This window comes from Harmonia axyridis, chromosome 2 (assembly GCF_914767665.1).
Source record: "Harmonia axyridis chromosome 2, icHarAxyr1.1, whole genome shotgun sequence".
Classification (NCBI taxonomy): Eukaryota; Metazoa; Arthropoda; class Insecta; order Coleoptera; family Coccinellidae; genus Harmonia; species Harmonia axyridis.
In genome coordinates, this window is record NC_059502.1 from 3,844,198 (window position 1) to 3,857,975 (window position 13,778).

The window sequence follows — 13,778 nt, forward strand, 5'->3', positions numbered from 1 at the left end:
TTTTCGGATAACCCCCGTACTTTTCTATTTAAAACACGAAACGCAGCTTTGTTTCCATTTCTCCCTCCTCCCAATGGGAGTAGAGAACGGATATCGCGAATTGGGCGAATTGACATCCAACCAATGTTATTGATGAGTTGAAGCTCGAACAACCGGCTTGTGAAGGTATAACATAACCACAAAAGTGAATCTCACGTCGATTTCTCTTCGAACTAGTGACTGGTGAAATTCACACTTGAAAATGTCTGATAATTCTCAACAAAACACCTTGGAAGATCAAATAAGAGAAGAGGAGGCGAAAGCAGATGCCCAAGATGGTGCAGAGGATGCCTCCCAGCAACCACACTCAAGAAGGAAGAGGAACATTATGGATTGTCCTTCCAGAAGGCCTGTAGGAATGGATGGAGAGGAAGTTGAGGAATTTTGAGATTAGTATGAGTAGCTATTTAATTATTGATTAGATCGTTTGTGAGATGAATTTAACAGTATTTGAAAAATAAGGCTCGATCTATTGTTTTGTACTAAATAGTTAATCTCAGAATAAAAACCTTGTTCTTAATTAGTCTTTGTTTCAATAAGATAATCAGTGTTTTATTATTCGATTTTATTATTATCTTATACAAGAAATTAATTATTATTATTAATTCCATAATTTAAAACAGTACAAATTTAATGGAATTCTAGATTAATGCAGTTGAAGAATTCAACTCATGATTTTTATTGTTCCCTTGCAGGAATGATATTCAATTTGGTATCTATACAAGAAAAAACTGCTCTCAATATTGAAAAATTTGTTATTCATTTTATTTTTCCATTTGACAAGATATGACTCCTGTACCTACCTCAATAACCTCAAAAAAAGAACCTATACAAAATTTCAATCAATCTAGGATTTCTAACAAAATAAGCCTTTTGCTTTTGTCCATTGAAAAATTTTTCGATAGTATGTTTGAAGTAATTAACAGTAATATTGAAAATTAACCATTCAAGAAAATTCTTCTATGAAAAATTCTAAAGATAAAATTTACAACTCAATTCTGAAATTTTTTGCAGTTGTCTGCAGAATCTTCAAATCAAACCAACTTTCGAGATATTGTTTTTTTGTGATTTTGAGAATTTTCTAGATATATACAACTGAGGAATTCAACTTATTAATTTTTATTGTTCACTTACAGAACTGAAATTCAATTCAGTACCACAATAAAAAATCGCTATCAATATTAATGAAAGTTTTATTATTCGTTTTATTCATCCATTTGACAAAATATATCTGATGTAATAACCAAAAAAAACTATAAAATATTTCAATCTACGAATTCTAATAAGTTAAGCTTTATGGTTTTGTCCATCAAAAATGTTTCAACATCGTTTGAAGTAGGTAAGTATGAGTTATTAGATTTGTGAATTGCAATTTTTTGCGAAAACTTCAAATCGAATCAATTTTCGAGATATCTTTATTTGAGTTCATAAAAAAAGACTCATGAATAAATACAAGCTTCTATCTAGACAGTGAAAGGTGGAAAAATTGACATTTTCTAGGCTTTCATCAGAATGCAAATAGCTTCCAAATGAATAACTCAAAAATCTTCGAAGTTCTCCATCTCAAACTCTTGCACAAAAGCATTTCAGGACCACATTTCAAAACTATTGCCAAAAAACAGTGTCGGTATATCCAATATATAGATATAAAACACAAAATACATCGATTCTAACCACATCAGTATGTTATACATCATGAGATTTAAAAATAGATTACTCTATTTAAAAATTAATTGAGGCGCCTTAAGCATAAATGAAACATTCATCACTCATCGTATTCACTTCGTTAAATCAATCAATAAAATTACATTATGCTAAAAATTCAGCGCAAATATAGAAATTTCAACCGAAATCCATAAGAATTCTAAATTTGACATCTCGCATCTTCCTAATTAATTAATTCAATCAATTTTTCACCAAATTAATCACTCTATTATTAGCTTCATTCATTGGTGTGTTTTTCCAACCTATTACTTACGTAAGGCATCCTTAAGTTAGCCTTGAATTTGTCACAAGAATAATGATATATCTCCCTAATCCATTACTGAACATATCTTTGTTATTAATTTTTAGTATTTTTTTCGGTACAGAATATTTTCAATCGCAAGAGCATTGCTGGGAATCAGGATATGTTGAAATAAAATTGTTCATTCAACAGAACCGGTTATCATTTCAGTTACCAAAATTCCAATTATGAAAACCTTGAAAAATGCCATCCTATTATAAAGACATTATCGTATAATATGTAATTCGTATGCGTTTGATACTAAAATATAATCCTATTAGTATTTGTGAAAAGGTTTCAACGGTGTTAGTCTGAATGTTTTGAATCTCCATATATTATAAATCGTAGAAGTTCCATTAGTATTGACATCTTATTTTTGAATAATCCATTAGTAAAATAGGTTACATTTCCTTTATCAGTCAAATCAAGAATTTATTCTGTGCTTTAAGGTATTCATTTCAACGAAAACATTTGGTATTATTGAAGGTGTCATTGATCTTAATTTTAGGTAATGTCACATGGCTGAACCGGAGATTTTTTTTTATTATATCGGATATAATCCTAATCACGTATATTTTCAAAAATATTCCTCAACATCTAACAAAAACCCATGAATCATATTTCATGGAATCATAGTGTGTCTCAGCAATGTAAACATTGCAGGAAGTTTACAATGGTAAAAAAACCAATACTTCTAAGAATATTGACGTCCGGAATGACTCCATGTTCAATAGACATGGTTAGCACAATAAACACCTAATAAAAAATATAATAGAAAATTCAACTCAACATCGAAAAAAAATTACTGAAATTACTAAAGCACTGACATGAAGTTAGGGGTTTTGAGCACTCGTTCATTCATTAGCCAATTGCGTCCTGTAGACCCCATACAGGGTGGACCAAGGTCGATAAAAGCAAGATTTAATTGAAAATTGGGTAGGAACTTCTGATCTATCGATCTAAAATATTTTTAGCGCTGCGGTGTTAAAGCTTATATCAAAAATTACTAACAAAACAACTTCAATATTTCAAACAGAACACCCTGTATATTATTACTCTTTTAACTTTGCCCTAGCCACTTGATTATTTATGTATCAACTTCCTTGTCACCATCTTTATCGCTTTTCCAGTAATTGAGAAAGAAAAAAACCTCTATGTCGACTGCAAGTCTTTTATCAAAATGGCTACATGTTTCGATCATCTTCGGGCTAATCTGGATTGCCCTGTTTGTTTCCTTTTGAATTTGTAGGGTCTGAAGATGATCTCTTGACGTATCGAAACATATTTAGCCATTTTACTAAAATACTAAAAATAATCGACATATAGAGTTTTTCTTTCTCCTTTAAAAAGGGTGTTTTTTTAGAGCTATAGAACTTTAAATTGCAATAAAACAACGATGGATTATTCGATTGACATTAATTTTATTTATCCGCAAGATAATCTTGTGGCATTACATTTCAAATATGATTTCTGGCATATGACCGCCACGGCTGGCTCGGATGTAGTCCAATTTGGACGTCCAATTTTCGATGACTTTTTCCAACATTTGTGGCCGTATATCGGCAATAACACGGCGAATGTTGTCTTCCAAATGGTCAAGGGTTTGTGGCTTATCCGCATAGACCAATGACTTTACACAGCCCCACAGAAAGTAGTCTAGCGGTGCGGCCAATTCACAGGTCCAAAACGTGAAATTAGACGGTCACCAAACGTGTCTTTCAATAAATCGATTGTGGCACGAGCTGTGTGACATGTTGCGCCGTCTTGTTGGAACAACAGCTCCTGGACATCACGGTTGTTCAATTCAGGAATGAAAAAGTTAGTAATCATGGCTCTATACCGATCACCATTGACTTTAACATTATGGCCATCATCGTTTTTGCAGAAGTACGGATCAATGATTCCACCAGCCCATAAAGCGCACCAAACAGTCAGTTTTTCTAGATGTAACGGTGTTTCGACATACACTTGAGGATTAGCTTCACTTCAAATGCGGCAGTTTTGTTTGTTGACGTGAAGTGCGCTTCATCGCTAAACATAATAAAATGGACGTAGTGCGCGATACGTATTCCGCACAGAACCATTATTTTCGAAATGAAATTGCACTATTTGCAAACGTTGTTCAGGCGTGAGTCTGTTCATGATGAATTGCCAAACCAAACTGAGAATAAATCACTCGACAGCTGTTAAATCGGTCACCATCTTGAACAGTAATGCCAACTTAAAGTTATATACCTCGAAAAAAAAAACACCCGTTAGAACAACCTGTATATTATTACTCTTTTCAGTTTGCCCTAGCCACTTGATTGTTTATGTATCAACTTTCTTGTCCCCATCTTTATCGCTTGTAATTGAGAAAGAAAAAACTCGCTATGTCGACTGCAAGTCTTTCATCAAAATGGCTACATATATTTCGATCTCTCAAGATATCATCTTCAGACTATATATTCAAAAAAAAACAAACAGCAAAATCTGGATTGCCCTGTTTGTTTCCTTTTGAATTTGTAGGGTCTGAAGATGATCTCTTGAGGGATTTCATTAAAATACTAAAAATAATCGACATATAGAGTTTTCCTTTATACTTATTTTAACTCCAATAAGAGAAGATGGATTACGTTTCTATAGAAGTGTCGTATTACCAAAGGTATAAAAATAGTCAACTTACGTTCATGCTCGGGAACCCGATGCCAACCAAGAAGTTGGCCATCCAGTTGACCAGAACGGCAATGGACATGGCAGCCGGTCTCGGACCTTGAGAGAAGAGCTCAGCCGTGATCATCCAAGGAATCGAACCTGGACCAACAGCGAAGAACACAACGAAACTCAGCGTCGATACCACGCTCAGGTAGGACATCCAGTCGATCATCTCCTGCACGTAGCCAAAAAACTCCTATCAGGTGAGTAGTAATGGTGTTCTTTTCCGACAAGTGAGGAATGACCAACTGCGCCTTCAAACTTTACGAAAAAAAATGGCCAAAGACGTCTCTATTCTGAATGGATAATTCCCACAAGTTTTATTGAAAGTTTTGTGATCTTAGGATGTAATTTCTCTTGAACCTCTCTGACCTATTACAGACCATCAGCAGACCGTCCAAATGGCGAGATTATAAAAAATACTAGCATTGATAAAACTTCACTACGCTGCCAAGTAGCAAAGAAGATTGGGAAAGAGAGTCTACAATCCCAACTGTCAATACAATATCATCAAATGGTACACAGATGGTTCTAAAACTACGACAGAGACTTTCGTTGGAGTTTTCGGGACTGGCACCAAATGCTGACTATAGTTAAGCCAATGTGCAAGTGTCCTTCAAGCTGAGAGACTTGCAATAAAATATGTGTGAAAATTAAGCTAGTAAGAAACTATCAGAAATGTGATATAGCAATATTCTGACAGTCAGGCTGCAATCAGAGCATTGAGCTCACATATCATCGGTTTCAAGATGTTAATGAAGTAACGAAGAAGGCCAACACCTTTGCCAGAAAAGAAGCACAAGCTCCTTACATTGACCCAGAATCTTTCTTTGGTATCTACAAGAAATAGTTTCAGGAGAAGGAAAAACCCGAAAGACACTCTGGCAGAATCTTCCTGGGTTGGATCATTCCAAAAGATTTCTTCGAAACTTTGCTACTGCGAGACCCAAGAAGTATCTGAATTTTAGCAAGAATATGCTACACTTCCTCTCTAGACTCCCTTACAGAACATTGCCACCTCAGGAAGAAAATCATGAGGATGAGTCTAGCTGAAAACGGAGAGTGTAGATTCTGCGGGGATAAGGAAGAAACTCTGGATCACTTGATGTCAGAATGCTTCGCTAGCCAACGCAAAAAATGCTTTGGACAATAGACTTGCAGAAGTCAAGAAATAACCTCCTAGAAGCCTTCTTAGATACTGGAGTTCATTAAAACTCTGGAAGAGCTGCGAGAGCAGCTCTGATGGAGGGCAAAATAAACCATAAAGTCATAGTGCAAGAAGTATTTCTCTTTAAAAAAATGTTGTTAATTCAGAAATAGTATATTGAGCAACAAGTGGGGAGAGTCCAACTTTTCTCGCGAGTATGGAAGTTTGTGCCACGAGCCTGAAAGGCGAGTACTGCAAACACACGAGCGAGAATAGTTATTTATAACACAAGTGCAGAAGGCACTGATATTCTTCCACGAGTTCAAAATTCAAAAACGAGCCACGAAGTGGCGAGTTCTTGAATGAACGAGTGGTAGAATAAGCCTTCTGTACGAGTATTATACATTATTTTCTCTAATTCATTTCATTTTAATTGAAATCAATGAAATATTTCCATAAATATCATTTAGTGATTTTTACATTGAAAAATGTTGGTTGGCAGAACTGATTTCTTTAAGGCAAATTGACAGATAAAGCAGTGGCAGAAAGCTCGGAGTACCAACATATAATAATGAAATATAACCATGAAAACTGTGCGTTTCTGATATATTCTCGCACGATTTTGTTCTACAAGATGTGGAAGAATGAACGGAATAACCACAGAATTAGAGAAAAGGATTTTCTACACATGTTGCACACTATAGGTACTTTTCCTACAACTGCACAAATTTCAATAATTCAAGGCTCGATTCAAATCAGAATGTCCTTCGTTGACAGTATGTGCTAATTTATTGCGTTTCCATAGAAACAACTCAAAAGCCCAATTAAATTGGTCTACCAAGCGAGGTGTGGGCAAAGTGCCGTGACAAATAATATTTCCCTCAGTATGAGTAATACATAGTTTTGAAATTGAGTAAGCTATGAAGAATACTCTACTTTGCAAAGCAGTTGTAGGAAAATAATTCTTCTCGCAATTACTTCCATACCAAAAAAAAAATAAGGAATTAATTTGAGAGGAGTTGTCAATTTGCAACCCAAATATGAAAGAAAAAAACCATAAAATGATGAAACATTGGTCTTTATCAGTAGTGATAGTCTGGAGGGAGATCTCAGAGATGTGGGTTTGGTTTTTTCGAAGGCTATTTCATAAATTAACTAAAATTATCATCCCGATAACGTATTTTATCCATTCATAATAGAAACGCAGATGAATATAAAAAAATGCATGCTCTCAAAGATCAACGAAAATTTCGCTGATAAAAAAAAACCACAAAATGCGTGCTAAGAGTTATCAGCATTTGCAGTGTCGTTCCCCCACTATGTCAGAAAAGTCGTAGGTACACCAAGGGAGGGGCAGAAAAAGCATCAATTATCGAAAAATCACTGAAGCAATATTTAGTAGCAGCGCAGAATCAAAAGAAATATAAATTTAAACTGTTCTTGTCATTTTAACTGTGGTTTTGTCGGTTCGTTACAATCTTCAAAAAATATCTGAAGATGCCTACTACAATTGTAGGCGAAACGTCAGGTGAAAAACTGACTTAACCACGGTTAAAAAGCTCGTAAAAACCTTCAATATTTTTATAGATAGAAATGACGCTCAAATGTCGAAACAATAACTATAATAATCGATAGTCTACTCGTTTTAATCGATATTTGTTATTTTTTTTATATCCATGTTAACAAAAAATCATCTACATTGACTATCTAGAAAATTAGTGAAAAATCATCACCAAATAAGCAAAATTTTATTGTGGTGAAATTGTAAAACTTGAAAGCTTTATGAAAAGGTGCTTTGTGATTTTTAGGGAAAGAGTCAAATATAAAATGAACCTTTTTTCTATTATTATTAATCTCCATCTGTCAAAATAACTCTTTTCTAACCGAATTCAAAATAACATCATATGAAGAAATATAAAAAAATATATATAAAAACTTCAACAAAATTTAAAATGAAAAATTATGAAAATGAATGGACCTTGCTATATTTTAAATTTGAATACAGTGATCTCATTCCATGTGTGGTGAGAATAGAGAAAATTACAATTGTTTGATGTCGTAGCAAATAATAGCCAAATTGCAAAGTAAATATTAATCATGCAGAGGGAGACACATGCACTTAGATCTATAACCAAATATAAACAGTTACAACACCTCGTTAACTGATAGAATAAACAGATATCAAGGTTTGAATTGTTAACATAAACTTTTCTCGTGAACTGCAGATCATTTTCAATACGTAGATTTCATGTTTCTATCGTTCAGTTTATTGACTTTTCATTGTAAGTGAATGATCTGTGATGAAATTTTTAAGCGATGTAAGTAGGAACTTGAAACCTTTTTTCGAAGTTGTGTAGTAGGACTTATCTTAATTGAAAAGTGGATAATTCCAAATAATGATTATCGAAAAGAAGAAAGATCACAATTGAAAAATAATTTTGTTTACATTCGGAAAAATTTTCTTTCTCGAATATAATATACCAACAAATATGAGAATAAGAGTAGATTGCACAGTGACTTTCGTTTCGTATTGAAAAAACATGAAAAACAACTAGGTGGTGGCTGAATCACTAATTCTCTAGAAACAAACTCATTTAAAATCGCAAGTATAGAAGAATTAATATCAATATCGAAAAAAATAGATTGTCCAAAAAAACGAAACCAAACGATAACTTATTCCAATGAAAGGTAGATAAAAATATGTAGTTCTTCATTTTCAAAATTTTCTAAAACGACATTAACTGCTTAAATATCTCTTATTCTGGAAGAATCAAGACAAATAACTGATGTATTGACCACACTTTAAAATTACCCTCAAAAAAGTAGTGACCTACAATTTGAGAGAGTTGACTTTTACTCAACAGATGGCATTTCCCGTCATGCAATACACAAAGGTGACCTACTCTTGCTTGTGCCAATAAACCACCACCTCACAAATTTCAACGCTCAATATAGACAAACCTAATCTGATGACCAGGTTTGTCTGCAAAAGGCTATAGTTTAACGTCCATCATCATAACGAAACTATAGTCACTGAAATCTCGATCTACTCGTATTGGTCCTCTAGTTATTTGACCAAACGTTCTGTCGAGTCAATAATTATAGGACCTTAACTCGACCAATCTTCTTCCAGCAACGTACCTTTATTAAGAACGATATGGTGATAAAAATCGAAAAGATAAACATGCCACCCAGGCCATACAGATGGAGAGTTCTTCTTCCTGTTCTGTCCATCAGCGGTATCGTAACCAACGTCATACAGACCATAATACTTCCAATGCCTATGGTTGCAAACTTGGCACTCTCCTCTGTCAGACCAGAATTGGAGAATAAACTAGTTGAATAGTAGAAAACCTGAAAAAACAAGGTAAAAATTATAAGGAAGCTCAAGTCAGTCTTTAGTCAATACAAAATGGTATTTGGTTAAGCCACAACAGATAATAGGTGTCTGTTTTAATACACTGCGCAAAAAAATTAACGCACATTCTGAAAATCTCAATTTTAATGAAAGTTAACTCTACATTGACTTTATAACTTATTTTTTATGTTCTCTCGGGAAGGTTTTGAACGAAACAAGACACATAAAATGGAAGAAAAATTCAGGATTTCACCGAATCTTATGTGAAGAAGAGAAATAAACAATTTTCAAAATACTGGAATGCTGATAAGTGATTTAATACTTGGTATTTCCACCCCTTGCGTTAATTACAGCTCGGCAACCACGGTTTATACTCAAAATGAGTGATCTTAAAATGTTCTTATCTAATCCTTCCCAGATTTCTCTGAGTTGGATTCCTAAGTCATTAAGAGTAGCTGGATGATTTTCTGAACTTCTCAGCCGTCTATTGAGGTTGTCCCAAATCTGCTCAATCGGATTGAGATCTGGACTTCTTGCTGGCCATTCCATTCGAGAGACTTCAACCTCTTAAGGTACTCCTGAACGATGCGCGCACGATGGGGTCCATAAAAATGGAATTTTCACCAATGTATGGGGCAAATGGCACTACAAGCTCTTCAAGAATGTTCCTTATATACCTATCAGCATTCATAGCTCCATTATCAACGACCACTAGGTCTGTGCGAGCAGTCAAAGATATTCCACCCCATACCATAATCGATCCTCCCCCGAAACCAGTAGTATTCAGGAAAATGCACTGAGCATTTCTTTCATGTGGACGTCTGTATATGTACAAGGGAACGTCGATCACAATGGTAGAGGCAGAATCTAGACTCATCTGTGAAGAGAACTCTTTCCCAATCAGCCTCTTCCCAATGGATATGCTCTCTCGCAAAATCCAAACACGCCTGGATGGTGGGGTAAGAGCTGGGCCTCTTACCGCGACATGAGACCTTAAATTATATTCTCTGAGACGATTTCTTATTGTCTGAGTGCTAATTTGCACCCCATGAGTTTGCTCAAGCTGATTTTGAAGGAGGCGAGCGGTTGCAAACCGTTGTCTCAACGAAGAAACTCTCAAGTAACGTTCTTGAATGGCAGTTGTTACCCGTGGTCTACCCTGTCCTGGTCTTCGGACATTCTTACCTGTCTCCCTGAATCGCTGCAACATTCTGGACACACTTGTATGGGAAACTCCAAACCTTTCTACAATTCTTATGTATGTCCACCCTTCTTCTCGCAAAACTACCGCTTGGGCACATTCCTCTTGGGTCAAATTGCGTGTTTCGCGTTGCATAGCGATCGAGTGTAGAAAATCAAACGAAAGAAAAACTATTGATTACTAGAATTGATCGAGAACAACTGATTTCAGAATGGAGCCAATACATTCAAAATCTGATAACCTCATCTTTTTTTATTCCTGCTGGGAAAAAACATCTCTATTGAAGAAAAACGTTGAAAGTGGATAACATATGCATGCATAATTCTGATAAAAATAATTATCATTGAGAACACCTTCAGTTGTAGAATAAATTTGAGATTTCCATAATGTGCGTTTTAATTCTTGCGCAGTGTATATGTAATACTGTTTCAAGCCTGAGCTCATTCCTACTTACTGCGTTGATTCCAGACAGCTGCTGAGAAAGTTGCATCACAACACCGATTATTAAAGGAGCTCTCAAAGTTGGAGAACAAATCAATTCCATCATGCTTATTGATGATTCAGTCTGTTGCGCCCTTTCTTCTGCTCTCATCTCTTCTATATCTTCTTCTACATTATTGCTAGCTCTCAATCTGCAAAAATTCAAGTATTGTATAAAACTTTGCAGATTTCATCTTAAAGCCTTCACAGGGGAAAGACTCTCACCTCCTTAGTGCCTTCCTAGCTTCCTCCTCCCATTGCTTGGTGATGAGCAGATATCTAGGGCTTTCTGGGCAGATAGGTAGCAGTATGAGCTGCAGTAAGGCAGGACAAACGGCTAGCCCCAAAAGAAGAGGCCAGCCATCATTGGAGCCCAGGATCTGCTCTATTCCTAAGACTTGGGAAATTAGAAGACCTACAGTGACTGCCAGCTGATTGACAGTTCCCAAACCACCACGTAAGTTCAAAGGTGCTATTTCGGATATATACATAGGTACTAGGGATGTGTTCAGTCCTGAAATAATTGAAAATTTGCATTAATCTCTTATGGTTCTATGTCAAGGGGGATCTGGATGAGGTTTTGGTGTGACTTGGCAACACTAATATTTCGAAGCAATAGGCGTTAATATAAATTACAACGGACAGAAAGTCACCCTGTGGAATTTGGAATGTCTCAACCCAAAGTCTTTGCTGATTTGGGAATACCGTTATACCAAAAAAGATCTAGCTAGAGACCTACACAAAGTGACATTCTGGGGTAGGTTATTATAAAACAACATGGAACTTCAACACAAGGCTTAACAAGATTAACACTTTTTTATGTGTTTTTTGGTGTTCAAGGGATTGTATTCAAAAAACTACTTACCACAATTGACTCCTATTATAAATCTGCCTAAAAGTAGAATTTCGTAGTAATTAGAAGCTTTGGTGCACCACATTAAACAAGCGCCAGCCACTCCCAGAACATTATTGAGAAGAAGGCCTCCTTTCCTGTAAATTTAATTTATTTCAATATTGTTTTTTATATCCATCTAAATTTCCAGAAATTAATAATATTGGACAAAATAAAATCATTAAAACTGACATAAGTATAGGGTGTTTTTTTTCGAGGTATATAACTTTAAGTTGGCATTACTGTTCAAGATGGCGACCGATTTAACAGCTGTCAAGTGATTTATTCTCAGTTTGGTTTTGCAATTCATCATGAATATACTCACGCCTGAACAACGCTTGCAAATAGTGCAATTTTATTTCGAAAATAATGGTTCTGTGCGGAATACGTATAGCGCACTACGTCCATTAGCAATGAAGCGCACTTCTGGCTGAATGGCTACGTCAACAAACAAAACTGCCACATTTGGAAAAACTGACTGTTTGGTGCGCTTTATGGGCTGGTGGAATCATTGGTCCGTACTTCTTCAAAAACGATGTTGGCCAAAACGTTACAGTCAATGGTGATCGGTATAGAGCCATGATTACTAACTTTTTCATTCCTGAATTGAACAACCATGATGTCCAAGAGCTGTGGTTCCAACAAGACGGCGCAACATGTCACACAGCTCGTGCCACAATCGATTTATTGAAAGACACGTTTGGTGACCTCCTAATTTCACGTTTTTGGACCTGTGAATTGGCCTCCAAGATCTTGTGATTTAACACCGACTACTTTCTGTGGGGCTATGTAAAGTCATTGGTCTATGCGGATAAGCCACAAATCCTTGATCATTTGGAAGACAACATTCGCCGTGTTATTGCCGATATACGGCCACAAATGTTGGAAAAAGTCGTCGAAAATTAGACGTCCAGATTGGACTACATCCGAGCCAGCCGTCGCGGTAATATACCAGAAATCATATTTAGAATGTAATGCCACAAGATTATCTTGCGGATAAATAAAATTCATGTCAATCATGTTCTAAAGCTCTAAAAAAAACACCCTTTATAAACTAAACTAAAGAAATTAATTTGAATATTTCAGCAATGGATTTCAACTCACCTTCCAAACTTGTTGGCCACCATGCCCCCTCCAAAACCTCCCAGCATGCCTCCAATGGCGAATATGGAGACGGCGATCGAGTACAGGCCTCTGACAGCTTCGTCTGGCAATTCTTCACCATATCGAGATCGATAAGTGCTCTTGATGAAGTACTCGATGTTGTTCTGGGGGGCATTTATCACTCCTGTGTTATAGCCAAACTGCAACATGCCGAGGACAGCTGCCAATATGGCATATGTCAGAAAGAAGGTTAGGCCCTGTAGGAAGAGGAATTTTAGTTAGATTTTACATCTGGGGATTGGAGTTTTACCAGTGTCTGAAGAAGGAATACCTAATTGGTATTAAATGAGAATATGTGCCTTAGATCTATCTGACAGTAGATATTGAACTAGTGTCTAAAACATCATCTTGATGTTCTTCCAGAATTTGTCAGTTATAGTTTCAATTAACAGCTAGGTATATTTGACCAACTCTGTTAATCTATTGAGATTAAAAGATTTAAATCTACCTAGCTGGTACAGTAGTGGATCAATTGAAGTTATAACTGATACATTTTTTAGAATCATCTAAATGATGTTTTAAAATTGAAAATAAAAGAAATGAATGAATATTCAACTGAAAATAAGCAAAATTCAATTTGTGGAGCTAGCAATCCGGATATTATTATAACATTGTATCAAAAACTACCTGATATCTTTTCGATATATACTTTTTTGTCTAGTAATTCAATTCCAACTGAATATTAAAACCAGCCAAAAAAAAAAAAAAGATGAATAATCCACATTTGTACAATTGAGTAAACGTGTAATAAATTGAATAACTAAATTAATAACATAAAGATAAAGTCAGATCTACATT

At 35.4% G+C, this 13,778-nt stretch overlaps 1 protein-coding gene and 1 long non-coding RNA gene across 16 annotated transcripts in view; one reads left to right on the top strand and one right to left on the bottom strand.

The window, feature by feature from the left end:
- LOC123672683 (glucose transporter type 1) overlaps positions 1-13,778 on the bottom strand; it is a 53,669-nt gene that overhangs the window by 14,198 nt on the left and 25,693 nt on the right. For 13 of the 15 annotated variants that reach the window (XM_045606900.1, XM_045606897.1, XM_045606902.1 and 10 more), the window contains 6 exons: positions 12,921-13,177; positions 11,790-11,914; positions 11,150-11,438; positions 10,899-11,076; positions 9,027-9,239; positions 4,710-4,934 (listed from right to left, as the gene is read on the bottom strand). In XM_045606900.1, coding sequence (XP_045462856.1) covers positions 4,710-4,934; positions 9,027-9,239; positions 10,899-11,076; positions 11,150-11,438; positions 11,790-11,914; positions 12,921-13,177 — 1,287 coding nt within the window. The remainder of the gene's footprint in view (positions 1-4,709; positions 4,935-9,026; positions 9,240-10,898; positions 11,077-11,149; positions 11,439-11,789; positions 11,915-12,920; positions 13,178-13,778) is intronic. The other 2 variants (XM_045606901.1, XM_045606905.1) reach the window with 1 other exon arrangement.
- Positions 8,068-11,248, top strand: LOC123672687. The gene is made up of 3 exons (XR_006746343.1): positions 8,068-8,203; positions 9,019-9,252; positions 11,112-11,248. It is a non-coding gene; the product is annotated as an uncharacterized LOC123672687 (long non-coding RNA).